The sequence below is a fragment of the Haliotis rufescens genome, unplaced genomic scaffold (assembly GCF_023055435.1).
Source record: "Haliotis rufescens isolate VD_foot unplaced genomic scaffold, xgHalRufe1.0.p SCAF_6, whole genome shotgun sequence".
NCBI classification, from domain to species: Eukaryota; Metazoa; Mollusca; class Gastropoda; order Lepetellida; family Haliotidae; genus Haliotis; species Haliotis rufescens.
This window is the reverse complement of record NW_025964334.1, coordinates 43,539,484-43,563,831: the sequence shown is the minus strand read 5'-3', so window position 1 is coordinate 43,563,831 and position 24,348 is coordinate 43,539,484. Positions and strand designations below refer to the sequence as shown.

General features: G+C 36.3%; 1 protein-coding gene across 2 annotated transcripts in view; it reads left to right on the top strand.

Annotated features, from left to right (window-relative positions):
* The window catches only part of LOC124114615 (protein kinase C and casein kinase substrate in neurons protein 1-like), a 66,197-nt gene extending 46,968 nt beyond the window's left edge, over positions 1-19,229 (top strand). Inside the window, exons 8-11 of one of the 2 annotated variants that reach the window (XM_046475287.2) lie at positions 470-690; positions 821-1,087; positions 12,769-12,941; positions 14,760-19,229. In XM_046475287.2, coding sequence (XP_046331243.1) covers positions 470-690; positions 821-1,087; positions 12,769-12,941; positions 14,760-14,866 — 768 coding nt within the window. In that variant the 3' untranslated portion in view covers positions 14,867-19,229. The remainder of the gene's footprint in view (positions 1-469; positions 691-820; positions 1,088-12,768; positions 12,942-14,759) is intronic. The other variant, XM_046475288.2, reaches the window with a different exon arrangement.
* Positions 19,230-24,348: the final 5,119 nt, after the last annotated feature.

Here is a 24,348-nt window from a genome sequence, read left to right as displayed (position 1 = left end):
TCTTATTGCTATTCGCAACAACTTAAAGGTCTGATCCTGTCTTGATCCTCAAATGTTCGCAAAGACAGAATGTGCACATTTTGTAATTTAAATAGGATTGAAGATGAATTTCGTGTCATATTTGAATGTCCATTATATGATGAGATAAGAAAAGATTACATACCGAAAATATTTAATGCTAAGTAAATATTCACTTCATTTCGGACATATTTTATGGCAGCCTCAACAGCCTGCACATTCACACACAAGAAGTTAAATTTGTCGTACTATGGAGAGCTATAGATCTGCCTTATCTTCTGTTTTTCAGCATGAAGGCTTGTCTTTTGGAAATAACTATGTGGTTCAGATGACTTGGTAAACTAGCACTAATTACTAATTGTAGACCCTAGGTGTCCCAAATATTTCTAATTAAGCTAATTAGATTCTATGTGTTGACATTTCTAATTTATAATATATCTTTACATTATAGGAATACTCTCCAGAACTACAGTCCATATCCAAGCGTGGTAAGTCCCAGATAGTCAGTGGAGATGGTATCACCATTACTCGTATTCGCCATAACAGAGAGAGCAGCTATGAGAACTATGGGTCTGACCATGCCCAACCACCCAGCTACAACACAGTGACCACAACCCAGTCCAGGGCCAATGACACCGATACTGCAGCAGCTACAGTTACACAACCACCCAGGTATATATCATATCAGTTGTGTAATTCCTAATTCCTTCCTACATTTCTATCTGCTCTGATCTCATGGTATTTTGTTAATGTAAAGAGGTAGTAAATCATCACAGTGATCGTAGAAGGTGTGTGTATTCAGGCAGCCTAGCTATGATGAGAGTCTCAATCCATTTGGTGATGATGATGATGATGAAAAAGATGAAGGTGGTGGTGAAGATGTGCCAATAACAGAAGAAAAGACGAGTCTAGAATGTCAGCTACTGCCTTCCCCTCCATGCCCACCATGTAAGCAGAAGACCAGCTTTGCAATATCTCCTGCTCAAGACATGCACACTACTTGTGTTGAAGGCCTTTCATCTGACCATCAACCAAGCTGTGAGCAAGCAACATCTACCAACAACCACAAGTATACCATTTTTTCTTTGTGACCTGCACCAGCTCGTTGCATTTGATTTGACTGTCGGGTTTGCTGCATTCAGTCTCCTAGAACCAGGCAGATTAACCTTTGGATGGCAGTTTTGGAGCATGTTAGCTTAGTTGTATCAGATTACCTGAGACACCTGATTACTCTTGACTAATAAGTAATCACATCTGTCCACATTCAGTGCGGACAGAATTTGCTATCTTCCTAATTTATTAACAAATTCATGGCTGCATTGTCTAAACACAAGTAAGACTTTTCAGGCCACCTGGACCTATTGTCCAAGTGAGTTTATGTCATGGTGCTTTGTCAGTCTTCCATCTTATGTAAATCCTTTGGGTCAGCGAGTTGAACTAGATGATCCACAGTATTCCAAACGGATTTCTCTCTGGTAGATATATTGAAGGATGAACATTGTTAGCTCACCTTGGCATTGACAGTGTGAGCATACATTAAGGCTACTATTCATCCTTCTGTCCTTCCAAATGTCGCAAATTTTAATTGATTTAAACAATATTTATTTACATAAAAAAAGGAATGGGATTGGTGAACAGGTTAAACCTATATAAACACCTCTTCCTAAAACGGAATTTAACAATTAATAAGAGTAAACTGTACATAAAGTAATAAATTCAGATTAATTGTACCTACTGTTGCAAATATTATGATGCGTATATACAAGTCAGTGAAGTCACACACAAATACACACATACATATATCGGTACATAAACAAAAAGCATACCAGCATATCACACGTTAACACCTAATTGCATGGATTGATGCTCATGTTATCAATCACTGGATTGTCTGGTCCAGACTCGATCATTTACAGACCGCCGTCATATAGCTGGAATATTGCTGAGTGCTGGGTGAAACAAACAAACACATACAAAGAACTATTTGGTTGATGTAATCGTAAAGAAGACATATTTATATTTTAAATCTTATAGATTTTGCAATGAACAAATGGACAGATTGTAAATAGCATAGTTAGTATCAGTAGATGTTGTAGCATTTCCATATAATACTGAATCCAAGTCATATCATTTTATATATTAGTACAAATTGTTCCAAAGATTGCAGTAGTGGCAACATGAAAAGAAGTAATGTGTAGGATCCTCATAATGATATCCACAGGAGCAGGTAGTAGACTCATGAATATGTCTACGATATTTGTGTGCATTTAAATCAACTGCATCCTGACCTGAGGCGGCAACAGATAATTTGACAGAAACGGGTACCATAGTCTAAGTTAAAGCCACATATTTTTGGATTTTCTGTTCATTTAGTGAAGTCATTTACAGTATATTTTGACTGAACATTATCCGGTAATTCATTCTAATTCGCACTGTGTCAGGTAAAAATGACTAAAAATGAATGGGCCGCTGAGACATTAGGAGGAACAAAATTACATAGATATTCAGGGGCCAACTTGTTAACCATCTTGTAAAATGTTTTTAATTAATGAGATTGCCGTCTTTTGGATAAGGGTGTAAGGTTAGTTTCAGAGTATAGAGACACGTGGCTGGTACCACAAGTAGTTCCACATATTGTTCTCAGTGCGTCTAAATTTAGCCTTTCCAATACCAATGCTTGTTCTTGAGAACAGTCATCCGATACCTTGTCACAATAGTCGAATATTGGTAAAATAAATGATAAATATATATTCTATAACTTTTTTTCTGGACAGGCGGTATTTGAAAGTTCTAAAGCAGTTAATCATTGGGCTTACTTTATCTACTATATTATCTATATAATTTGATCAGTAGCCATCTAGCTGTAAAATTAGCCCGAGGTTTTTGTGTGATGAGACCTATGTTACTGAAGTACCTTTCATTCTAAGAACAGGTTTTTGACTTGGGTTAATTTTTCTTGAAAACATTATGGTTTCAGTTTTGTGTGGATTAAACGTTACTTGCAATTTATTCTCCCATATGGATATCCTTTCTAGATCAACATTTAAATTAATCGCTGCTGTGTCAGGATCATGGACAATAATATAATGTGATGTATCGTCTGCAAAGAGACGTATATTACTGTCTATATCATCAACCAGGTCATTTATAAAGATAAAAAATAATAATGGTCCTAGGACCAATCTCTGTGGAATACCTGTCGTGATAGATTTTAAACTGTTATTCTTTACCATTAATGACCACTTTTTGTATTCTATTTGATAGATAACTGTCAAACCATTTCAACAATTTACCTCGAATTCCACATGAAGATAATTTGTAAAGTATTTCTTTATGCCAAACTTTATCAAAGGCCTTGGTAATGTCAGAAAACACTGCTCTTACTTCTTTTCCATTGTCTAGAGCCTTTGAAATAAAATTATACAGATCTAATAATTGGTAGGTCGTTGAATCGCCTGGTACAAAGCCAGACTATTGATTGCTCAGAATACTGCTGTCTTTGTAGAAGTTCAACACATGTTTATGGATACATTTTTCAAATACTTTTGCCAAAAAACTTGTTTGTATGATTGGTCTATAATTACTGCATTCATTTACATTTCCTTTTTTGTGAATTGGCAATACAGCTGCTAATTTCCATTTTAATGGAAAAACAGAATATTTAAGTGGCATGTTAAAGATTAATGATAATGGGAAGGATATACTTTTAGCAGAAACTTTGATAAGTTTGTTATTTTTACTGTCAGGTCCGGATGCTTTGGTGGTATCAACAGAAAGTAAAACATCTTGAATTTTCCCTGGAGTTAGGACAGTATGATCCAACGTGTTAGAACACTCAGTACTTACAGCTGGCAATGTTTTTGACGGGAATTTGACTGTTGATTGTTCAGAGAAATAGTCGTTTAAAATATTTGCTTTACATACATCATCCTCATAAATCTTATCTTTATATATAACAGCTTGGATTTTTGTTTTTGAGGAGGCTCTTCACCAAACTTCAAGTTTAAGAGTTTGAAAGTTTTAGAACCTTGGGAATTTCGTGACAACTTGATTTTGTAATTGTTTAAATGTTTTCCAATCCGAGGGATAGTTTCTCTTTTTTGCAGTTTTATGTTTAAGGTTGCGTTTACGCATTAAACGATTGATCTTATTGTTCATCCACGGATTGACCTTACTTCTTACCATAATAATTATACCCCCGACCTTTTTAGGTCGGGGGTATATAGTTATACCAAGGTTCCGTCCATCCGTCTGAAAACTTTGTCCGCATGATTTCTCTTAAACTATTCAGTGGATTCATCTCAAACTTAGTACACATAATCTGTGTCATATGGAGGGGTGCAGTCAAAAGAAATTTTGTTTTTGTTTTTATTAATTTTCCATTTTTTTATGAATTTTTCAAACCCTAACTATCCTAGCTATTTAATTTGAAACTACTGACACACTAGGCGGGTCGGGGGTATTAGTGAGCCACGCTCACTTTTGCACTTGTTTTATTGGGGACGTAAGTAGTGAAGTGAATTCTCTAACTCCATCATCTATGCAATTGCCATTAATGAACTCTTTCCAGTCATTACCATTGAGATCTACTAATAACCCATCAACATTGATAAGATTATAATTAAATATATTTCTGGTATATGCAAAACATTTTGGTTTAGGTATATTAGTTCCTACGAACACTGGACAATGATCACTACAAACAGGATCAAGCACACCAAAGGTTGTTACAATACTATAATGTGATACAAAGATCAAATCAAGGAGCATACTAGAATGGTAGGTTATTCTAATTGACTCAGAGATTATCTGTTTCAGACCATATGCCGTTTGTAGATATTCAATTTTTTGTTTAATTACTCCAAGAAAACCAATGTTAAAATCTCCTGTTATAATTGTATCAATATTAAGGCCTATGGCATTACCTATCGATTTGTCAATAAGATCCCAGTATGAGTTACTTTTGTCTGCTCTATCAAAATTCCAATTAATACACTACAATTTTTGGATATGACCTGGATCCATATAGCCTCAAGTCCAATTATAGTTAATTGGTCCATGTGTTTAACGTGTAAACTATTCCTGACATATATTGCGACCCCATCAACTCTAGTGTTGCGATCAAGCCTAAACGGTAAATGATAGCCAGGAATAGAGACTTGACTATCCAGGATGTAACCAGGTTTCTGTAATACAGATAATATCATAGTATTGAAACTCAATTGCTATGAGGTCTATCTTATCCTTAAGACTACGTACATTTAGTTGAACTATGTTCAGATCTGATAGTCTATAGGGGCCTGGATTTGGGTGGATATCTCCACAGCAGAGTAACATAATCATTTGTAGGATAGCAGCGTTAGAAATTGGCACTAGTCCTGTAGTCTTTACCAAACTGCCCAATAGTAAAGGTATCCTGAGGACTAGTAGAAATTGGCCCATTTTAAGGGTTTTTCTATATGTTATCATTATAAGGACTAGTGGACTAAAACTGTTAGTTTCTAACCCTGGGATAGCGAGGTAGAGAAGATGTCATCTATATAGAATACCCGCATTACAAAAATGTAAACAATTATGGAATGTATGTGTGTTCTGTGAGTACATCGCTGTTGCAAATATGCCCACCGACTGCCTGTTATGTACTATCAACCCCCATCGTTGAAGTTCATTTCAAGCCAAGTATTATATACAGACAGACAATCGGTGATTGGAAGTGAAAGTGTGAAGACGCCTTCAAAAATACATTTGGAAATAACAGTGATGATATACAAGGTAATATTTGCACAATAGGGACAGTAAAACACAAGGATTTGCTGGGGGAAATGTAAGTGATAAATATTAGTTAATTGAACAGTAAGAAAAAAGGAGACAGGGGAAATAATATAAGATATGTTTTCACAAAGGATTGTTGTGAACAGAAGTAATAGATATTAAATATAAAACAAAAATAGATAAATAAATAAAATAATAATATAAAGATTATGTCCATAGTCATCAATAAACTAAGCTCACGCCTGGGGCAAGTCTAGGTATTGGCACACCTGGGTTAATTGCACGGACTGGGCACTTGCACATGGACTGACTACTGTGTGTCGCACACCTGGCTAATTTGCATGGACTCGGCACGTGCACATGAAATGAACAGCCACACCGGCGTCATCAAAATTAGCCTTCTAACAGGTTGGGATATCCTTCAAATATCAAGGAATATGCACCAAATTAAAGATTAAGAACATGATGGAGCAAATGTTCATGAGGACCATATCCAGGTAAGTTGAGAGATAATCTGTTAATAAGACCAGAATACTAGGAATTATGCCCTTGTAGTATTATATGGGTTGATGGTACACATTGTATACATAGTTAATCATGCACAGCTATACCCAGTAAGAAAGGCTAGTGAAGGGCATTAACATCACATACCGAATCTTAGCTGTTAGTTAGCTATGCCATATGTATTACACAAGGTTGTTTAGGTGAAAGCAGCGATGTGGGGCTCCAAGGAACATCCGTGTTTTGCTGCATTATGAAAGTTGTCATACATGGATGTCCAGTCACAAGGTCTCACCTTTAGTTAATCAGGAAATCACAGCAATGAACGAGTGTTCTCCATTGTTTTAACTCATTTAGACTGTGTTAAGGTACAAATGTTTTCTTAAGTCAACAGTTGCCAGTGCACTCAGAACCAGAAGAAAAAAAATACCTTAGCTCAGATTGTTTAAACAAATAAGCACTTCTAGCTGTTGAAAAACAATGTTTAGTTTATTAAAGTTCCATAGTTTGGTTCAGTTTGGAACAAACTTTTATATGAACACATGACTCTTTTTTATGGATAACAACTTTTTTCTTTGTAACGACGTTTCAGATATATAATGATAGGTTTTCACACTGTAGGATTAATGTTCAAAGATGCCAATAAAATCAAAAGAAGCCAATGAGATTACGACGAGAGAGTTAAGCCAATTAAGCACAATGAAGATGAAGTGATTGGGCTGGGTGTAACAACATGGAGCTCACGATGGTAACACTAACAATAAGGCAATCAAGATGTCCATATCTAGTTGATGATGTGATGAAAGCATTTCGGAGTGCATACTGGGTAGGAAGATGCCTTTGTCTCTGTTAATGGCTAGCTTTTTTCTTTGGATTTCCTTAGGTTCTTGAAGATTCCTCTTCTTGGTATGGAGAACCGTGGTTTGTTGCCTGGATATATGGTGGTCAGGATCTTTGAGATGTTCCAAGAGGGCTGATCTTTAAGTCTTTTGTTTGTTGTTTTGTCTGCAACAACAACTGTGTCATGCTAGTGTGTGTCACTTGCAGTTTTTGCTGTACCTTCCTGCTCACAAAACTTTCATGATTTACAGAATTTGTCTCCACATTTGCATGATATCTCATAGACACATCCCCTAGGGTTTGGGGGGACTTGGTGTGACCTTCACCATTGGTAAGATGTTTCTAAATGTCTTGAGGTGAATATCACATCTATGGTGGCTGTTTTTGTTTGAAATCTGATCTTGTGACTGGTAGGGCCTTGATATGGGATGCGAATGAGGATGGGTGATGGGGTTGGTTTGGACTTGGAAACAGGATCTTTTTGATGGGTTACCTGGGTTTTTCAAAGATTTTCTCTACCAGATGTTTAGGGTGTCCATTGGGTGTGATAAAGGTGTGTTGAAGGATTGCAGATGGCTTTTGGCTTTTGGCTTTTGGCTTGTCAGGTGAGGATGGCAGTTGTTTTTTCGTAAGTGTAGGACATGTCATGAATGTACTGGTCGAGTTGCAAAATGAGCAAGGGTGCTTTTGGTGTCCATGGTGAACGTGATTCTTGGGTGTTGAATGTTGAGGTTGTCTTTCTAATTTGGCTGTTGGGTCTTTTTTTTTGGGGGGGGGGGGATTGTGTAAGTGGTGGGGTCTTCTAAGGACTTGTTAACCAGCTGCATAAATTCTTCTGTATCCATGACAGCAGCCTTGTCAGCCTCTGTGGTGGTGATGGTCTCATCATGCTTTTGAGACCAGAGAGATAGCAGAACTAAATGACAAGGAGAACATTTGTTTATTTATTATTATATTTTATATATGCTTCTTGCTTTAAGTATATCACTTCCTGTTTTGGAAAGCATGAACCAAAAAACCCATACATGAAGCACAGTCAGTCAGATTTATATTCAATAAGTAAGTAATGAAGTCAATGGTGATTCTGGTTATGGCTTTGATTGTCACTCTCTTTCGCAACAGAAAGCGTATGGTTACAGTAAAGGACTTTCCAATAATATACTACCAGGGTTGTTATGTGTTTTGTCACATGATCCTCTGTCGATGTAAAGGCAGTTAATGGGGATATGTCATTTATTTTATTGACACTTAATTTTTTCTGTCCCTGATCCTCTGTTGACTTTAGAGGCAGTGAATAGTGCTTTTTGACACATATTATTGATTCTTCTTTCAACACAAAAAAAGTAGTGTGAATAAAGTATTGAAAATATCACCACTATTTACATTGCATTCACTGAAAACCTTTCTATTTCTTATTGTATTTTTGAAAGTCCATTACTGTAAACATAATTTTAAGTTCCATGTGCAATTGTGAGAGAGATATTAATCAGTATCAGATCATAGTTGGACAATTTGGACAAAATCGGGTCACTGGTTTCTAAGTTAATGGTGGCATAAAACAGCCTGTGTAAGACCTAGACACACCATTTTTGACTCTAGAACACATACCAGAAACATAGCACAGAGGTTGAGTTGTCTTAACCTTTAAAAGTAATCTGTCAGAATAAACAGTCACCTCTCTGCTGTATTGTAGTTCTCTTATTTTTGCCAATACAGTCACATCAATTGGTATTTTGGCTTCAACCAAATTTGGAGTATGTGACTTGTGTGTCACATTTTCTGAAAGGTTTGTGTGTCATCCATACAGGTATTTGTAAGCTGTAACTTGTTTTGCCATTTTCTTTTAAACTATTTGATGTACAAATTATCATGTACAAAGAATTATCTGGTTTATAGTATCTATCAATTCTTCTGAGGTCAAGTTTGGTTTCCATAGCAACCTAATGAAAGAAATCAGAACTTGAATCCAAAATAAGTCTCAAATTGACATTTTCTAATATAATTAAAGGTAATATTGATGTAAGATGTATAGAGATCATTTGTAGGTGTGCCCTAAAAGAGCACAAAATGAATTTGGAAAAGCTTAAATCCAATATCTCAGAAGTCAAACATAAAATAATGACTGGCGTCACATTGTGTAATACTGAATCAAACTATAACAATAGGGCTCTTAGCCATTTTGGCTTTGAGCCCTAAATATTGCTTCAAGCAGTAACATATGCCTCCCAAGCAACACTTCTTAATATTCGATTATCTTTGACATATATGGAGGTCCATTGGGATGGTTTGGCTGTACAGAAAAAAAGCACTGAACCAAAATTCATAAGAGGTTTTACTCCCTTAGCGTTCAGACATTTTTATCTCTGATCTTACTTAATAACTTCAGGTCTTCTTGGAAACAGGAAAAAATAACATTTTCCAAAATTCCTAAGCAATGCTAAACAACACTTGGAAATAATAAAAACATCATACATTCTTACAAAAAACCAAAAGGGACCAGTTAATGACTGCGTAAAGTTTGGTCCAGATATGTTAACCTTTTGAGTGACCACTTTGTAAGGTCAACTTGACCAGCCAGAGACCATATATCGAGGGACTGGCTGCACCAATGAGTGTAATTGATGCATTGAGTGCAACAGCGATCGGTCTCCAACTAGCCTAGAGGCGTGTCCCTCTGTATATGGTCAAGGTCACTAGAGGTCAAATTATGAAATGTTCAAGGTAATTTAGAATTAACATATGCTGTTTACCACATTCACCACTGGACAACCTACTGATAACTGAACAATATCTTTGAAATGTGAAACTATTAAGTGAAATTTACTTGCATGATCCTGGCAGTGTAAACATTAATTTTTAAAAGAAGTTTTAATGGTGAGCTTGAGATCCTTATGGCTTTTTTTTGTTTGGCTTTTCCCCCCAAGCTGGTTTGTAATGGCATGGCAGGTTTTAAAATTGCCACAAAGCATGCAGTTGAAATGACATGACATACAACTAACTAGCATCATTTGCCATACCTTTGTGTGGCAGGCTATGTGAAAAGCATGTTTTTCACTTTTCTTTGTTTTGTGCCAGATTAACTGAACCAAACTAATCCTGATATGATGGCATGCACAACATTTGGCCATTGTGACGCTTTTTGTCTACTTAGGTAAAGAGACTTGTCACAGTGTTGGTGGGGTATGGACATAAGCGATTTATCACGTTACTCATTTTGGGCCTATGAAAAAAGAAAACTGGTTCTGATGAACCAGTGACCTAGAGATTATTAGCAAGCTACGTCTCTAATGTTATTGCTTCAATGATGTTTGGGTTTCAACTGTAACAGTGTTCAAAATTTACATAAGTCCACTTGTCCAAGAGTAGTAAAACACTGGAAGGACAAGTGACAATTCCTTATGGACTACTGTTTTACCTTTAGTTGATGGCTACTGAGTAGCTGATATTTAAGACAACTGAAAATAAGAATTAGTTTCTAACCTTGTCTTTTTCAAAAGTCAGTTTGTATTATGATATTTCTTACATGCAAGAAGTTCAAACTGACTGCAGAGTGAAAACAGAAGAAGTATTTGGCTGATGGGGATTTTCTTCTGTGATATATGGAACATTTAATAGCATGTTTTTTTGTTTTTTTTCTTGACATTTGGACCAGCTCAAACTAAATTTGGTGGCAAATGGGTCCAGTGTATGTATCATAATAGAAAAGAGATCACAGATACAGGTTAATAAGGATGATTATGAGCCAACTTCAACTTAACTGTTTAGTCACTGGACAGCCAAAGCCGCATGAGCGCTGGACTCCTTACCAGATTGATATTAAGTGAGAAATGTTACATGAACTTTTATAGACAGATTGAGGTATTGTATCTAAAATGTAATGAATTCTTGGGACTAAAAGCATGTATGTCAAAGATCTTTTACAACAGTTAAATGCAATTTTTTTGGTCTTTCTAGTATGGTTTAGTGGGTTTTTTTTACAATATATGCTAGCAGAAAGATGTTTGTGTGCATCACTGACTAGCATGGGAAATAATAAGTATACACAAACTAAGAATGATTTTGCTACATAACAATATATTGATGTCTATGAAACATGAATTCATCATGACAGTGTCAACACATATCCTCTGTCAATTATCAGTTCACATGTCAGTATGGGGTATGACCGCCATCAGCGATATACCGGTAAGCTTCACAATGGCGCCTCATTGACAACACAAGATCTTTGAAGAAGATGTGTGGGGTGTCAGTACAGATCTGGACCTGTTGCAGCTGGCCCTTTGTCACCAAATGGTTTGGAAGTCTGTGTAAAACAATATTTCATTTCATCCCACACATGTTCCATGGGTGACACATCTGGAGAAACAGCAGGCCAAGGGAGTGTAGGGATGTTCTGTTGTCCATAAAGGCTGTGACCACACATGGCGTGCATTGTGTCCTGCTATAAGGTGATGTGACCTCCATTGGTCGGGTAGCCTAGTGGTTGAAGCATTCGATTCCCAGCTTCGATTCCCGACATGGGTACAATGTGTGAAGCCCATTTCTGGTGTCCCCTGCCGTGATATTGCTTTAGCGGCATAAAACCACATTCACTCACTCACCCATTGAAGGAACAGGAGGATGGATAACTTTGTCATGGTACTGTACACCTGTCAAATTGCCATCGATGTGCACGAGAAGGATCTTGTGATGATTCCACACACCAATACGCTCCAACAACCAAAAGCAGAACAATGCACAACACACCCGCCAACGAAACGTTTCAGCTGACGTTGATAAACATGCCAATGGCCATCACTGCTGTCAAGATGATACATTGACTCATCTGTGAAGAGGACTAACCTTTAGTCCTATAGTCTGAACCTCAGATGTTGTCTTGACCATGCTGTTCCATGACTTGGCATAAAATTGGACATACAGTGGGACGTCATGGCTGTAATCGATTCCTCACAGTTCTTGCACTAATCAGAATCATGTGATTATCATGCATTGTTTTAATGTGATTTTTTTTTTCATGGTGCACAGGAATTTTTTCCCCTGGTATTTAAGCATCTTATAGTTTCTTCCATGGGTAAGTCACATTAGCACAAAGAATATTCTATGACAATCATCAATATATTCATTCTTATACATGTTATAAGGAAAATTGCTGTGAAGCTTGCTAAGGCCTCTTTCTTAATTTTGTTACATGTTTTACAAATATGTTTTTCTAGTCTGCAGGTAGGAAAGAAGACCTCCATAAATCTGTTCCATATTGGTGAAAAATGCTACATAGGTTTTAAATATTGCTGTCTGTGACATAAAACACCATTCACACACTGTGCAGCGGGTGGACTACTAAAGGCTTCAATTTATGTGTGATACCGAATAACATGGGAACAACTGAAATCCTTTTATGAGTGTTGAAAGGTTACGCATTTGCCAAGGGACAGTGACGGTAGAGAAATTCCCTGTCCTATCTCAACTCAATGCACAAGATTGTTTGTACACACGTTTAGTTACGTTAAGTTGCTTTAAGTTATGAAAATATTTTATCTTGCGCATTGTTTGAGTGTGTTGAAGCTTTGTGCCTTGGTACACAATGTAAGTGCCCGTATTGCCATGCTAAGCTCCTGCATGTATGATATGTGTTTGCAGCATGCAGGCCGTCAGTGAGGACTACAATGGTGGGGCTTCCAACCCATTTGGAGAGGCTCAATCTGATGATGATCAGTCAGTTGAAGATGATCCTGCTACAGACCGCGGTGTTGCTGTCAAAGCCATATATGATTATGTCAAGACTGAAGATGATGAATTTAGTTTCAAAACCGGTATGTATTCACTCCCGTGTAGTCCAGTGAAACCATGTCTGTCCAGAAACCCCACAAATGCTGATGATCTTGTACTGATATATATATATATGTATGACCCATAATGTTAGAAATAACTAGTGAAAATATTACATGACTCGCATCAGTGTATTGTTCATCCGGACAGCATTGTTGACATCATTCGAATCTTACTGTGGCGTAAAGTTGGAATGATGTCATACTATAAACAACGTCATGGCTTTAGATTGTTATAATCAGATCATTTTTCTAAAGAGGAGCTCAAAAGGATTAGGAAACAACGGGTAAATTATTTTTTTTATTAAAACTCGCATGTGTGTCAGACTGATTTTACGAAGCTTTCGCTCTGCAAAGACAAGAATTTTGACACTTGTTTTGTAAAGTCAGTATGACACATGCCCGTAAAATAATTTCTATACACTTCATATAATATTATTCTGCACCCAATATTCACCAGTGAATTTGTTACTGAGGATGTTTTCACGAGGATCTGTAACATCGTGTTTACATGGTCTCACTTTTCGGTATTTTGTCCACAACAGATGGTTTTGTCATAGTTTGGAGGTTATATTGTTGTACTGTAAATAGTCACTCCAATTATTGTGTTGGGGTTGAATTAGGTAAAAATGACTAAATTAGTATTTGGCTATATCATACTCAAGAAACAAAAACATATTTATGGCGAAAACATACCATCAGACATTCATGTTTTTTTCAAGACTGCACAGATGTCATGGACAATGAAAGTTCCTTGTGTTCCTGCAGCTGTCTGTCCTTCTGGACTACTAGATATTCAACATCTCCTCTGAAGCCAATAAGACCATGAAGCTGAACCATTACATGGTTCATCCTAACAATGATGTCCTTAAAATTGCCATTTTTACAAATGGCTACCATGGTTTTGCTCATTACCAGATTACTGTATGGCAGGATACATTGTGTGGTACAACTTGTGTTCAGGTGATGGCAGATCACATCTTGTGTTACAGGTGATGGCAGATCACATCTTGTGTTACAGGTGATGGCAGATCACATCTTGTGTTACAGGTGATGGCAGATCACATCTTGTGTTACAGGTGATGGCAGATCACATCTTGTGTTACAGGTGATGGCAGATCACATCTTGTGTTCAGGTGATGGCTGATCACATCTTGTGTTACAGGTGATGGCAGATCACATCTTGTGTTACAAGTGATGGCTAATCACATCTTGTGTTACAGATGATGGCTGATCACATCTTGTGTTACAGGTGATAGCAAATCACACTTTGTGTTACAGGTGATGGCTGATCACATCTTGTGTTACAGGTGATGGCAGATCACATCTTGTGTTACAAGTGATGGCTAATCACATCTTGTGTTACAGATGATGGCTGATCACGTCTTGTGTTACAGGTGATGGCTGATCACATCTTGTGTTACAAGTGATGGCTAATCACATCTTGTGTTACAGGTGATGATTGGTTACGTCTTGTGTTACAGGTGATGCTTGGATACGTCTTGTGTTACAGGTGATGACAGGTCAAGTCTTGTGTTACAGGTGATGATTGGTTACGTCTTGTGTTACAGGTGATGATTGGTTACGTCTTGTGTTACAGGTGATGGCAGGTCACGTCTTGTGTTACAGGTGATGACAGGTCATGTCTTGTGTTACAGGTGATGCCAGGTCACGTCTTGTGTTACAGGTGATGGCTGATCACGTCTTGTGTTACAGGTGATGGCAGATCACATCTTGTGTTACAGGTGATGGGAGATCACATCTTGTGTTACAGGTGATGACAGGTCACGTCTTGTGTTACAGGTGATGTGTTTGTCAAGTTAACAGACGAGGATGAGATGGGATGGTGCAGGGGAAGAAAAGATGGTGACATTGGTCTGTTTCCAGCCAACTATGTTGTGCCATTATGAGTTGGTCAGGCCAGCTGTGAGCCTGTTGGCCATGTATGGGACTGTGATACTTACAGCCTTCAGAAGTGTAGTATGTTACTCCAGACAAACAGCCACCTTATACCTCCAACTCCACATCAGTGGATGTACTGTAGACATATATAGTCACCCGCTTCCACTCCTATCATAGATGCTACCACTTGTAACGTGGGAGGAATAGAGCACACCTGATGTGGGTTGACTCATAATGTGTTATAAAACTTATCTGATATTAGTTTCTGTTAGTCATATTTATTATGTTCAATACAACCTTGCTGAACACACATTGATTCATAACTTAATGTTTGGGCAAAATGGTAGTAGTTTTTCTTTTCCAGTAAGAATCATTACCACATACAAATATTTTGTCTCAATGTCAATATTATGCAACCAGTAACATGACTGTTTCTTACTGTTAGTGGATGACACTAAATTGATAATGCTGTACAATGCTTGATATGCCCCTTGAACAGTAGTCAACCCTACTATTTCTTCACTTGGAACATTTATATCATGATAATTTCAGAAAGCCATTATGTTAAGGTGTACATATATGTGTATATATATATTGTAGCAGTATTCTTTCTTTATAAAGATAAGTAGAGCAGAAATTTACTTAATCGAAATTTTGGTCATTGCAAGCAGTAAGCCTGGGTGTAAAATATTGCCATGTTATCGATATTGTTCTGTTAGTAGCTGATTCTACCATGATAGCTACAGCTTATGTTATTAATTTTCTACTCAGATATTGTATTGTGGTTTGATATTTACTTTACTTGGAGGTATATATATGCTGTTATGAGCAGGAGCAGTGTTTGCCAGACTTGTCAATTGCTTTTCAAATGAAATGAAAAATGTTTAATACTAAGCATGTATAGTTTTGGATTGGTTGAGGCATTCTAGAAAGAGTGTAAATGTGACTCCTAAATTTGTAGTGATAGTCCACGACATATAACACTATTTCACAGTTCCCACAGTGACAGTTGAGGCAGCTGCTTCCATTTGTTATTTGTTGGAGTATATCCTGTGAATACACACTGATAGTAGGGATGAAAGTTGCCATCTTCAGCATTATAGTCACAGATGCAGAATTATTAAATCAAAGGAAGATCAGTTTGTAAAACTGAATTTGCAAAACAACTTACTTTTTACCATGTAAACTTGTTTAATCATCAGAGTGGTCTTTGAGCTGATAGTATTAAGGAAGGTAGGACACATTTGTTGCTGTGATCTTGATTGCTCATTGTAATTGTGCTTTGTAAGACGCATGCATAATATCTTGGCTAGAGCTTTGTGGAACTAAACTGGCCTTTGCTATGTACCTGCCTACTAAACACTGGCCTCATCATCTCAACTATGTGTAGACGCACACACACAATGAAACTGGCCTATTGTGACAAAATCAAAATGCATTTGGAATATGATATAGGAAATGTGCAGATGGCCATGCAAAATACTGGGATCATATAATCATAGCTATTTGTTTGTTGTTAAACGCCGCGATCAGCAATATTCCAGCTATATGGCGGCTATTGCTTGGAAGTTTAATTTGGTGATAAAGTATGGTAATATATAATGTATACAAGATGTCCAATGGTCTGTCTAATTATTACTTGATAATGGGCTAGTTATTCCACTAATTCTATGCCATTAAAATATTTTTCTTAAGCAACATTCCTGGTGAAAAGAAATTGGTTCAATTTGAGATGACATCCAGTATTCTGCAGTCCTAAGTGTTGTTATGCAAGCAATGAAATATAGGCTGATATATTTTGCCTAAAATCAGTGAAAAAAGTGTTTTTGGATTGTTTTAGATATGAATCAAGCATTTACATTAGTAGTTAGTTGTATTGCCACTAAAACCATATGCCTTTAATGTTGTTTTATGCTGTAACTGGGGATTAATTTGTATTTAGACTTCCTACTCCTGAAATGAGCCAAAATATTATTGTGTGTGTATATATATATATATTTCATAATCTTATAGTAAGTGCATAAACAGTAGTTATTGTGACAAAGTTGGACTACCTACATCCTTTCTTTTATTATGACATGAGCCACAACTGTGAGCACATCAAAATTGTGCACCTATAAACAGGGTTTTTTTTAGTTGTTACCATTGTTAAGTGGTCACCCTGGTCCACCTGATACATTTGGAGGTCTAGATGCCATTGCCCCCGGCCCCCAGATACATTGAAGGTTGAGCTGCCATCAACCATGTCCACCAGATGTACTGGAGGTCGAGCCACCATTGCCAAGGTCCACCAGATATACTGAAGGTTGAGCTGCCATCAACCATGGTCCAACAGACACTTGAGGATCAGTATTTGGTATACATCCTATAAATATATGGATTCCCAACAGTGATAATGGCTTTTGTTTAGAAGTAACAAACAAACCTCAGTCTGTGTGAAGGAAGTGTTATGGTAGGTTGTTCTCAGGTGACATTGTCAATATCAAGGAGGAAGTGTAATCTGATTGTGATGCTACCATGAAATATAAGCCATACACCAATTGTGAGCATGTCACACAGTATAATAAGCATGTGGCCAAAATAGAGTACATTTTCAAGGGTGGATGGTGCAAGATCAGATTTTCTATGGCCAAGTAGTTGGCATTAATATCTAATAGAAAAATATTTCATCTACGCAGTTAATTTTGTTTTGTGTTTTTGCACATGTACCAATCCTCATCATTGACACACATGGAATATCCCTATTTTGTGTTTATGAAGATTCTCTCTCAAGCTCAATGTATCAATATCTCGTTTTGTACTAATAGTGTGACGAATGTCACATGGTGCATCAGACATTGTTAATCAGACTGGTTTTTTTTGTGTTGCGCTGTATCAAGACTTGTCGCAGTCTATCCGCTCAGTTTGGAAATTAATTTTTGTTATATTTCTGGAATAGGAAATCTTATCTTTAACTTTTAAAAGGTGTTTTTTCTCCTATCCCTATTAACCAGTTATGGAATTGCCAAAATTCAGAATACCAGTGATGTGTATGTTGTAAAACTTGACACATCTGTAAACGAGTTGAAGTAGCTTAGGACTGCTTTGTAAATCGGTTGTTAGTTTCACAAGCTTGAACATAATAGCTATTTTTTCTCATAAATATTTGGTCTTGGTCTTATTTGGAAAAGATTGTGTTATTGTCATGGAGTCTACGATAATAAGATAACCTAACCTTTTTTTAACTTAATCTTGGCAGGAAATTTTAAATTCTTGATCCTGTATTGTGACAATCTATGGTTGTTTTTTTTATTGCTGTAGGAGCTTATGCTAGTCATTGGTAGCATTGATTGGATACTGGTGCGTTAAGCAATTACTTCATCACTTGTTGACTATTATGGCATCACTTTGATATGAGTAAGTTATATACCCCGGTATTAAATTTCATTTTATCATTTTGGGGATAGGTATAATGTAGGTAGTTTTCATCAAGAGCAATTGTTGAGATTATTGACCGAGTCCATTAATCTATTACAAATTGTTGAAGTACTTAGAAATGTACAGGCCAGTAGTCATGGTAGTATGCAATAAAGTATGAGTATTCATGGAAAATAGGAGCAACATTGCACTTTTGCTGAAGGATTTACTCTTATTTTCATATTGAAAGGAATTTCAGCATATGATTTTCAAAATATTGTCTGACAAGCAAAATATAATGTGGATAGTCTGGTACCTTTTTATGTTGGCTACTTGTTTTATCATTCAGTGTGTTAGTGGAAAGATGGACAATACATCCAAAATGAATTGATGTAACAGTGTTTTAACTGTTACACATCATATTTCAACATTCCCTCCTTGTGTGCAATTGAAGTGGCAAGACAGGGATCTGTAAATAATTAATATCAGAGATTTATGAGTTTTGGAATCCGTATGCAAGTAGTCACATGAGTTGATGATAGAACTGATTTTACAAAGTCTAACACAAGTGGCAATACATTTATCCTATCAGTGGAGACGCCCAAGGCTTGTAAGTTGTTCCACAACACCACTCCAACACTAAAGGATTTTCAACTCAAGTTGCATTGGTTGGATTCTGGTCTTGGCACAGGTAGTGTAGTAAGCTGACCTACTTAATCATGGTATCCCATATTACTCACTACATAACAATGATGTAGATAACTTGTGTATCATTTTATAGCCTGGACAGAAAGCAGGCAAATCGTTGCTGTCCTTGTGACTGGATCTGGAAATTGTCATGCACATGTAGTGTCCTGTTGGGCTTGTCTACGCATGTGCTTCACCTATGACAAGATGAGTCTTAACAAATGTAATATATAAATATATATATATATATATCATCATGGTTATTATGAATAAAGATGTTCAACAGGATGTTATGAATTATATTGTGATGAAGAAAGTTAAGAATTTTATTGGTACTGTGAAAGTCTCAATGCATGGCCGATTATTTTACATGGAAAGAAAACACTCTGAATAATCTACTGAGGTCTACTGGTCCAAGAAGTTGGCTGCAAAACACTTTAAGGTGAAAAATGTTTCCACACCATAAACAAATGCAGGAGTTGAGTACTGATAACAATGGCTAAAAGAAGCTTCTGCTCGTGATCTAAGAAATGAGGTCACTAGAACCTCAAGTTCTTTACACTTTTTTGGCTTATCAAACATTAATTCTACATAAAAATTTCAAGAGCATATGAATGACAATGAGACACTGTAAGACAGCTAGTTTTAATCAAAGATTCATCTGACCCTAAAGTGATCAAACAACTGGATTGACTGATGTCAGATATCAACATGGAACTGAAGGGCCACAGACAAACAACTGGATTGACTCTGATGCCACACAATGCTTCCTTCATCCAGAAATCCGGACATTAAGTTTTATATATCAAAAGTGCAAAATATACACTACTGTGTCCCACTTACTGGACAGTGACCATACAGCCGATATATATATATATATATATATATATATATATTAAACTCAGTTAAACACAAATATTTATCAAAGGATGTAGGAGTACTTATTATCCCCAGGCATATAATGCTGGGGGGGATATAGCTATGGGCGTGTCCGTCTGAATCGTTTCCGGAGAAGAATTTGAAAACCGTTAAATATTTCTTCATCAAACTTGGCATTTATATCACTTAAGGCGACATTTTTTTTATTTCTTGGTTTACGGATGCGCCGCTCTTTCAAAGTCCAAATGTTAAAAAAAAAATGAAAATGAAAATTACCCTTTTTTTTATTACCGCCGATCTTTTCGACAAAAAGTTCAAACAAAAAAAGATTTCTTTTCCTCGTCGAGCGTAAAGCAAAGGGAAGTCACTCTGATATTTCTTGCTGGGAACCTTCTCTAATACCATCAGAGCTTGTCAACGCAAAGCGCAGTGGTGACCAGTTTAACTATTTCAACACTGTTGGCCGTTCAAGCCACAAGTCACACCGCACGGTAGACCGTCCAAGCCACGTCAAAATAGTTTATTATTATATTAACCTACTTGTCAAATCATTCATTTATTAAATCTATCACATTTCACAATGTCTGAAATACGTATTCCATTTGATTTTATCTTTTTTTTTCTATAGATTAAAAATGTATTCACTTGACACTATTTCCCGCAATGTTATTGAAAATAAAATTCTCGGACACACTTCGACAACGGGTCCTCATCGAACATGTCAAATAGCAAAATAAAGACGTTTCACGCGCTGAAACGTCTTTATTTACAAAGAAAAAAAATCATCAAAAATATATCTATAAAAGTTGCCAAACTGACATCTTAGTTATTATTTCCAACTTTTCGTGCGATCGCATATCGTAAGTCAAATGACATCTCGGCTTTCGTCGCCTCGATTTCTCGGCTCGGACACGATGTCTTAATGCCAAAATATATGCATAAGAAATCTGTCACAGCTCGTAACCTAGCTCTATGCATCCATAAAGTTCCATATTTTTAATGATCGCGATTTCATGCTAAAATGTTCAGAATAACATGATTTAACCCAAACCTTTCGCCAAAGTCTGAAAATTATCGTTGCTGTAATTTGATTAGCTGCCTTAGGTCACGTGCTTAAATTTGACCAATCACGAACCTTGTAGCAGATTTTGTCGGTGAAACAATATAAGTTTTTTTAATGTATACTGACATGGCAGGACGTATGTGTTATTCATACGAAGCTTTGAAAACCGAGGTATTTCCTCATGTTAGTGAGCGGACAGCCACTATCATCGGGAAATGGGTGATGACAGATATTATTTGTAATTCTTTTTAAAATAATGTTCCAACAACGTAAATAAATGAAAATTAAAAAGAAATAGGTAAGTGGATTTTATTAATTCTTATTTTTGCCGAAAAAATCGTTAGATTTGCGCTAAATTTGGACGTTATGAATGTTTTTAGCTTACATTATTATTTATTTAAAACGAACTTTATTTAGTTGTTCATGAATTATTTAAATAATGAAATACACATAACTTTCATATTTATAAACAATAGGATTAATTAGACCTTTCAAATAGTGTATGGCCAAACATGTAGTAGCAAAGATGTTAATTTCAGCAGATAATTCCTTGATACATGTTGGTTTCCACTATCACACAACAGTCTCTGGGAATTTGGTGTCACAGCAGTAATCTTCTGGTTGGCTGGTGTTGAAAGAGTTAAACGTTGCCCATGCTGCCAAAATAGCAGCGTCTTTCATGCATTTCTACCCATGACATGAATATTGTTATGTTGCCATCCTTGCACAAGCTGAGTGCCAGGGATATAAAAAAAATGTTCTTGAAAAATTGAGTTATTTTACTTTTATTACGCCAGGATATTTCTTTTCATACCTACCTAACATTTTAGGACAAAATTCAGGTAAAAAAAATGTGAGGCTTTTTTTTCTTTTCTTTTTTTTAATTGGCTTGCCTCACTTTTGAAATGAGTTTGAAATCCGTAAACCAAGAAATAAAAAAAAGTGTCGCCTAAGTGGTGAAGTTGTGCCTTTTGCTATTTTGGAATTTTTCCAATTTTTTTATTTTCCAATTTTCATGAAAGCATGCTGGACATAGGCTAACTTTGCGAGTGATGTTTGTTTTCTGGGCAGAACTCTGAAACTGTTATCTATCAAACTTTGCATTTATATCACTCAATGGTGAAGTTAACTCAAAAACCGTTAAATACTTTCTTACAAAACTTTGCATGTCTAGCAGGCACACACTGAACTGGTGCCTTTTGCTATTTAGGAATTTGAATTTTTAAAATATTTTTTACGTTTCCATGGTAACAAGTTGGACTTAGGTTCTATAGGGTAGAGTTCGTTTCCGGAGCATAACTCAAAACCAATTCAAAAACTTTCTAACAAAACTTTGCATGTCCATCAGACTCATGCTGAATTGGTGCCTTTTGCTATTTAGGAATTTTAGACATTTTATTTTTTTACGTTTACATGGCAACAAGTTGGATTTAAGTTTTAATATAGGGTGGGTTCACTAAACTGTTAAATATGTCCTTGCCAAACATTATATGCTATATATAAAGCACATACTGAACTGGTGCCATTTGATATTCAGGAGTTTTAGAATTGTTTATTTTTAGAATTTCCATTGCAGCTATTTTGACATGGGCTAAGAGAAATGTTGGGTCAGTTACCTGGTTTGGGACCATAACGTGTTAAATTGGGCGGGGGATATAGATGACTTTGCTGTCTATACACTTGCTTAGTTATTGTTTCTTGTCATTTGTTTGCATAAAAAATACCCCACAGAAACACACTTGTTTTACCTTCCATTTCATATGGATGCGACCATGGTGGATCTTTTGTGGGTAAACAATGTATGCTTCTTCAAGAACATTCAGCTCTTGACTCATTACATACAGAATTGCACATTTACTTGTGGTTACTTTACAGACAGCTGCCGGGGGGATATGTCATCTTTCTGATGACTCTTGTTGATTTTGCCAAAGCATTTGACTCTGTACAGCATTTTCTTGTATTTTATGTGTTTACAAAGAATGGAATTTCAAGAAATTTAATGTGCTTAAATGTATGTACAGTGATCCCTTGCTACAACGCTACCTTCGGGGTCAAAATAATTGATGAGAGTTATAGATGATCAGCTGTTAAACAAAGGTCGAGTCGTAGGTGGTAGATTACCAAGAAAACAGTATACATGCTCTGCCTACCTAACACGATCTACGTGGCACGTTTCAGAGGTTCAAAAAAGATAAGAATAGAAGTTATTTATGATTCATAGTGTAAAAAAAAAGATTTATTGAGTATTAATATGCGCTTTCAAAAAACCACACACATCGTATCCCTTCAGATGAATAAACAGGTATAACAAACTTGGTCAACAAAAGTATGAAATTTGATATAAAACTTCACTAAACATGATGAATTACAATTTGAAATGTATTTCCTGCACTCAAGGGCATTGTTTTAATTGCAGAGATTAAGATTACCGTGTGTATTTTCTCGTAAACTGAGCCGGAAATTAACAATCGGCTGTGCACGCATTTCCTCCCAATCAACCGGTGATTCAGTTAAAACGTACCCAGTGATACCACCTTAAAGAAAATTGATGCAATGGTCGGAAGAAATTGTATCTGAACTTAATATTTTAACAGGAATAATATATTCCAAAATCGTGCTATTTAAGTTGCAGCTTCCACCATATATACTTAAAATTATAAGAACCAGAAGCGTAGCACTTTGGTACAAATTGTATGCAGAATGTTTTTTGACATATGGAACGATTTTGACCCGTCACCGTTAGGACTTCCTGCGTTACACGTATTTCGAATGCAAAAACGTTATGTTGACATTTAATAGTCAAACTGCCTCAAAAGTAACTTTTAGCGGCATTTATAACATAGTTAACGCTATATTGAAGGGCGCGATAACGAGGGAACACCATATTCCAAGTTTAGATCATGTGAACACATAGATTGGGCTTAATGAGTACATGTACAGTTGGAACTAGACAAGGATGTATGATCAGTCCAACATTATTTGTTTTATTTTTTGGTGAATATATTGCCATGATATCTGAGTGAAGACGATTTTTTGTTGGGGAAGTATTGAAAACCTGACTACTTTGTTATAATTATTTGCTGATTATGAGGTTGATGCAGCTGACAGTGTTTAGATTACACCAACAGATTGAGTAGTATAAGTAACGACAGTTCTGCCGCAACTCCACTGGAGCCAGATTTATATACCTATACTGCTACTACAGAGGGAATTTTTTATGCAAAAATGATGATGCGATTCAATGATCGTCATGAGACTAAACTAGATTGTAATGAAAATATTCTCTGTCATTTTGACTCATACGCATACCATTATTTTGAACAAAGTGATATTCAACATTTTTACTAAGTTCTTCGTCCATTTTACTAGGAGACCAGACTATATACTCTTTTCCGAAATTGGAAAGAAACAATTGATGACCGTATTTGGTTGGTTTGACATCACTGATATGATATATACCCTGTG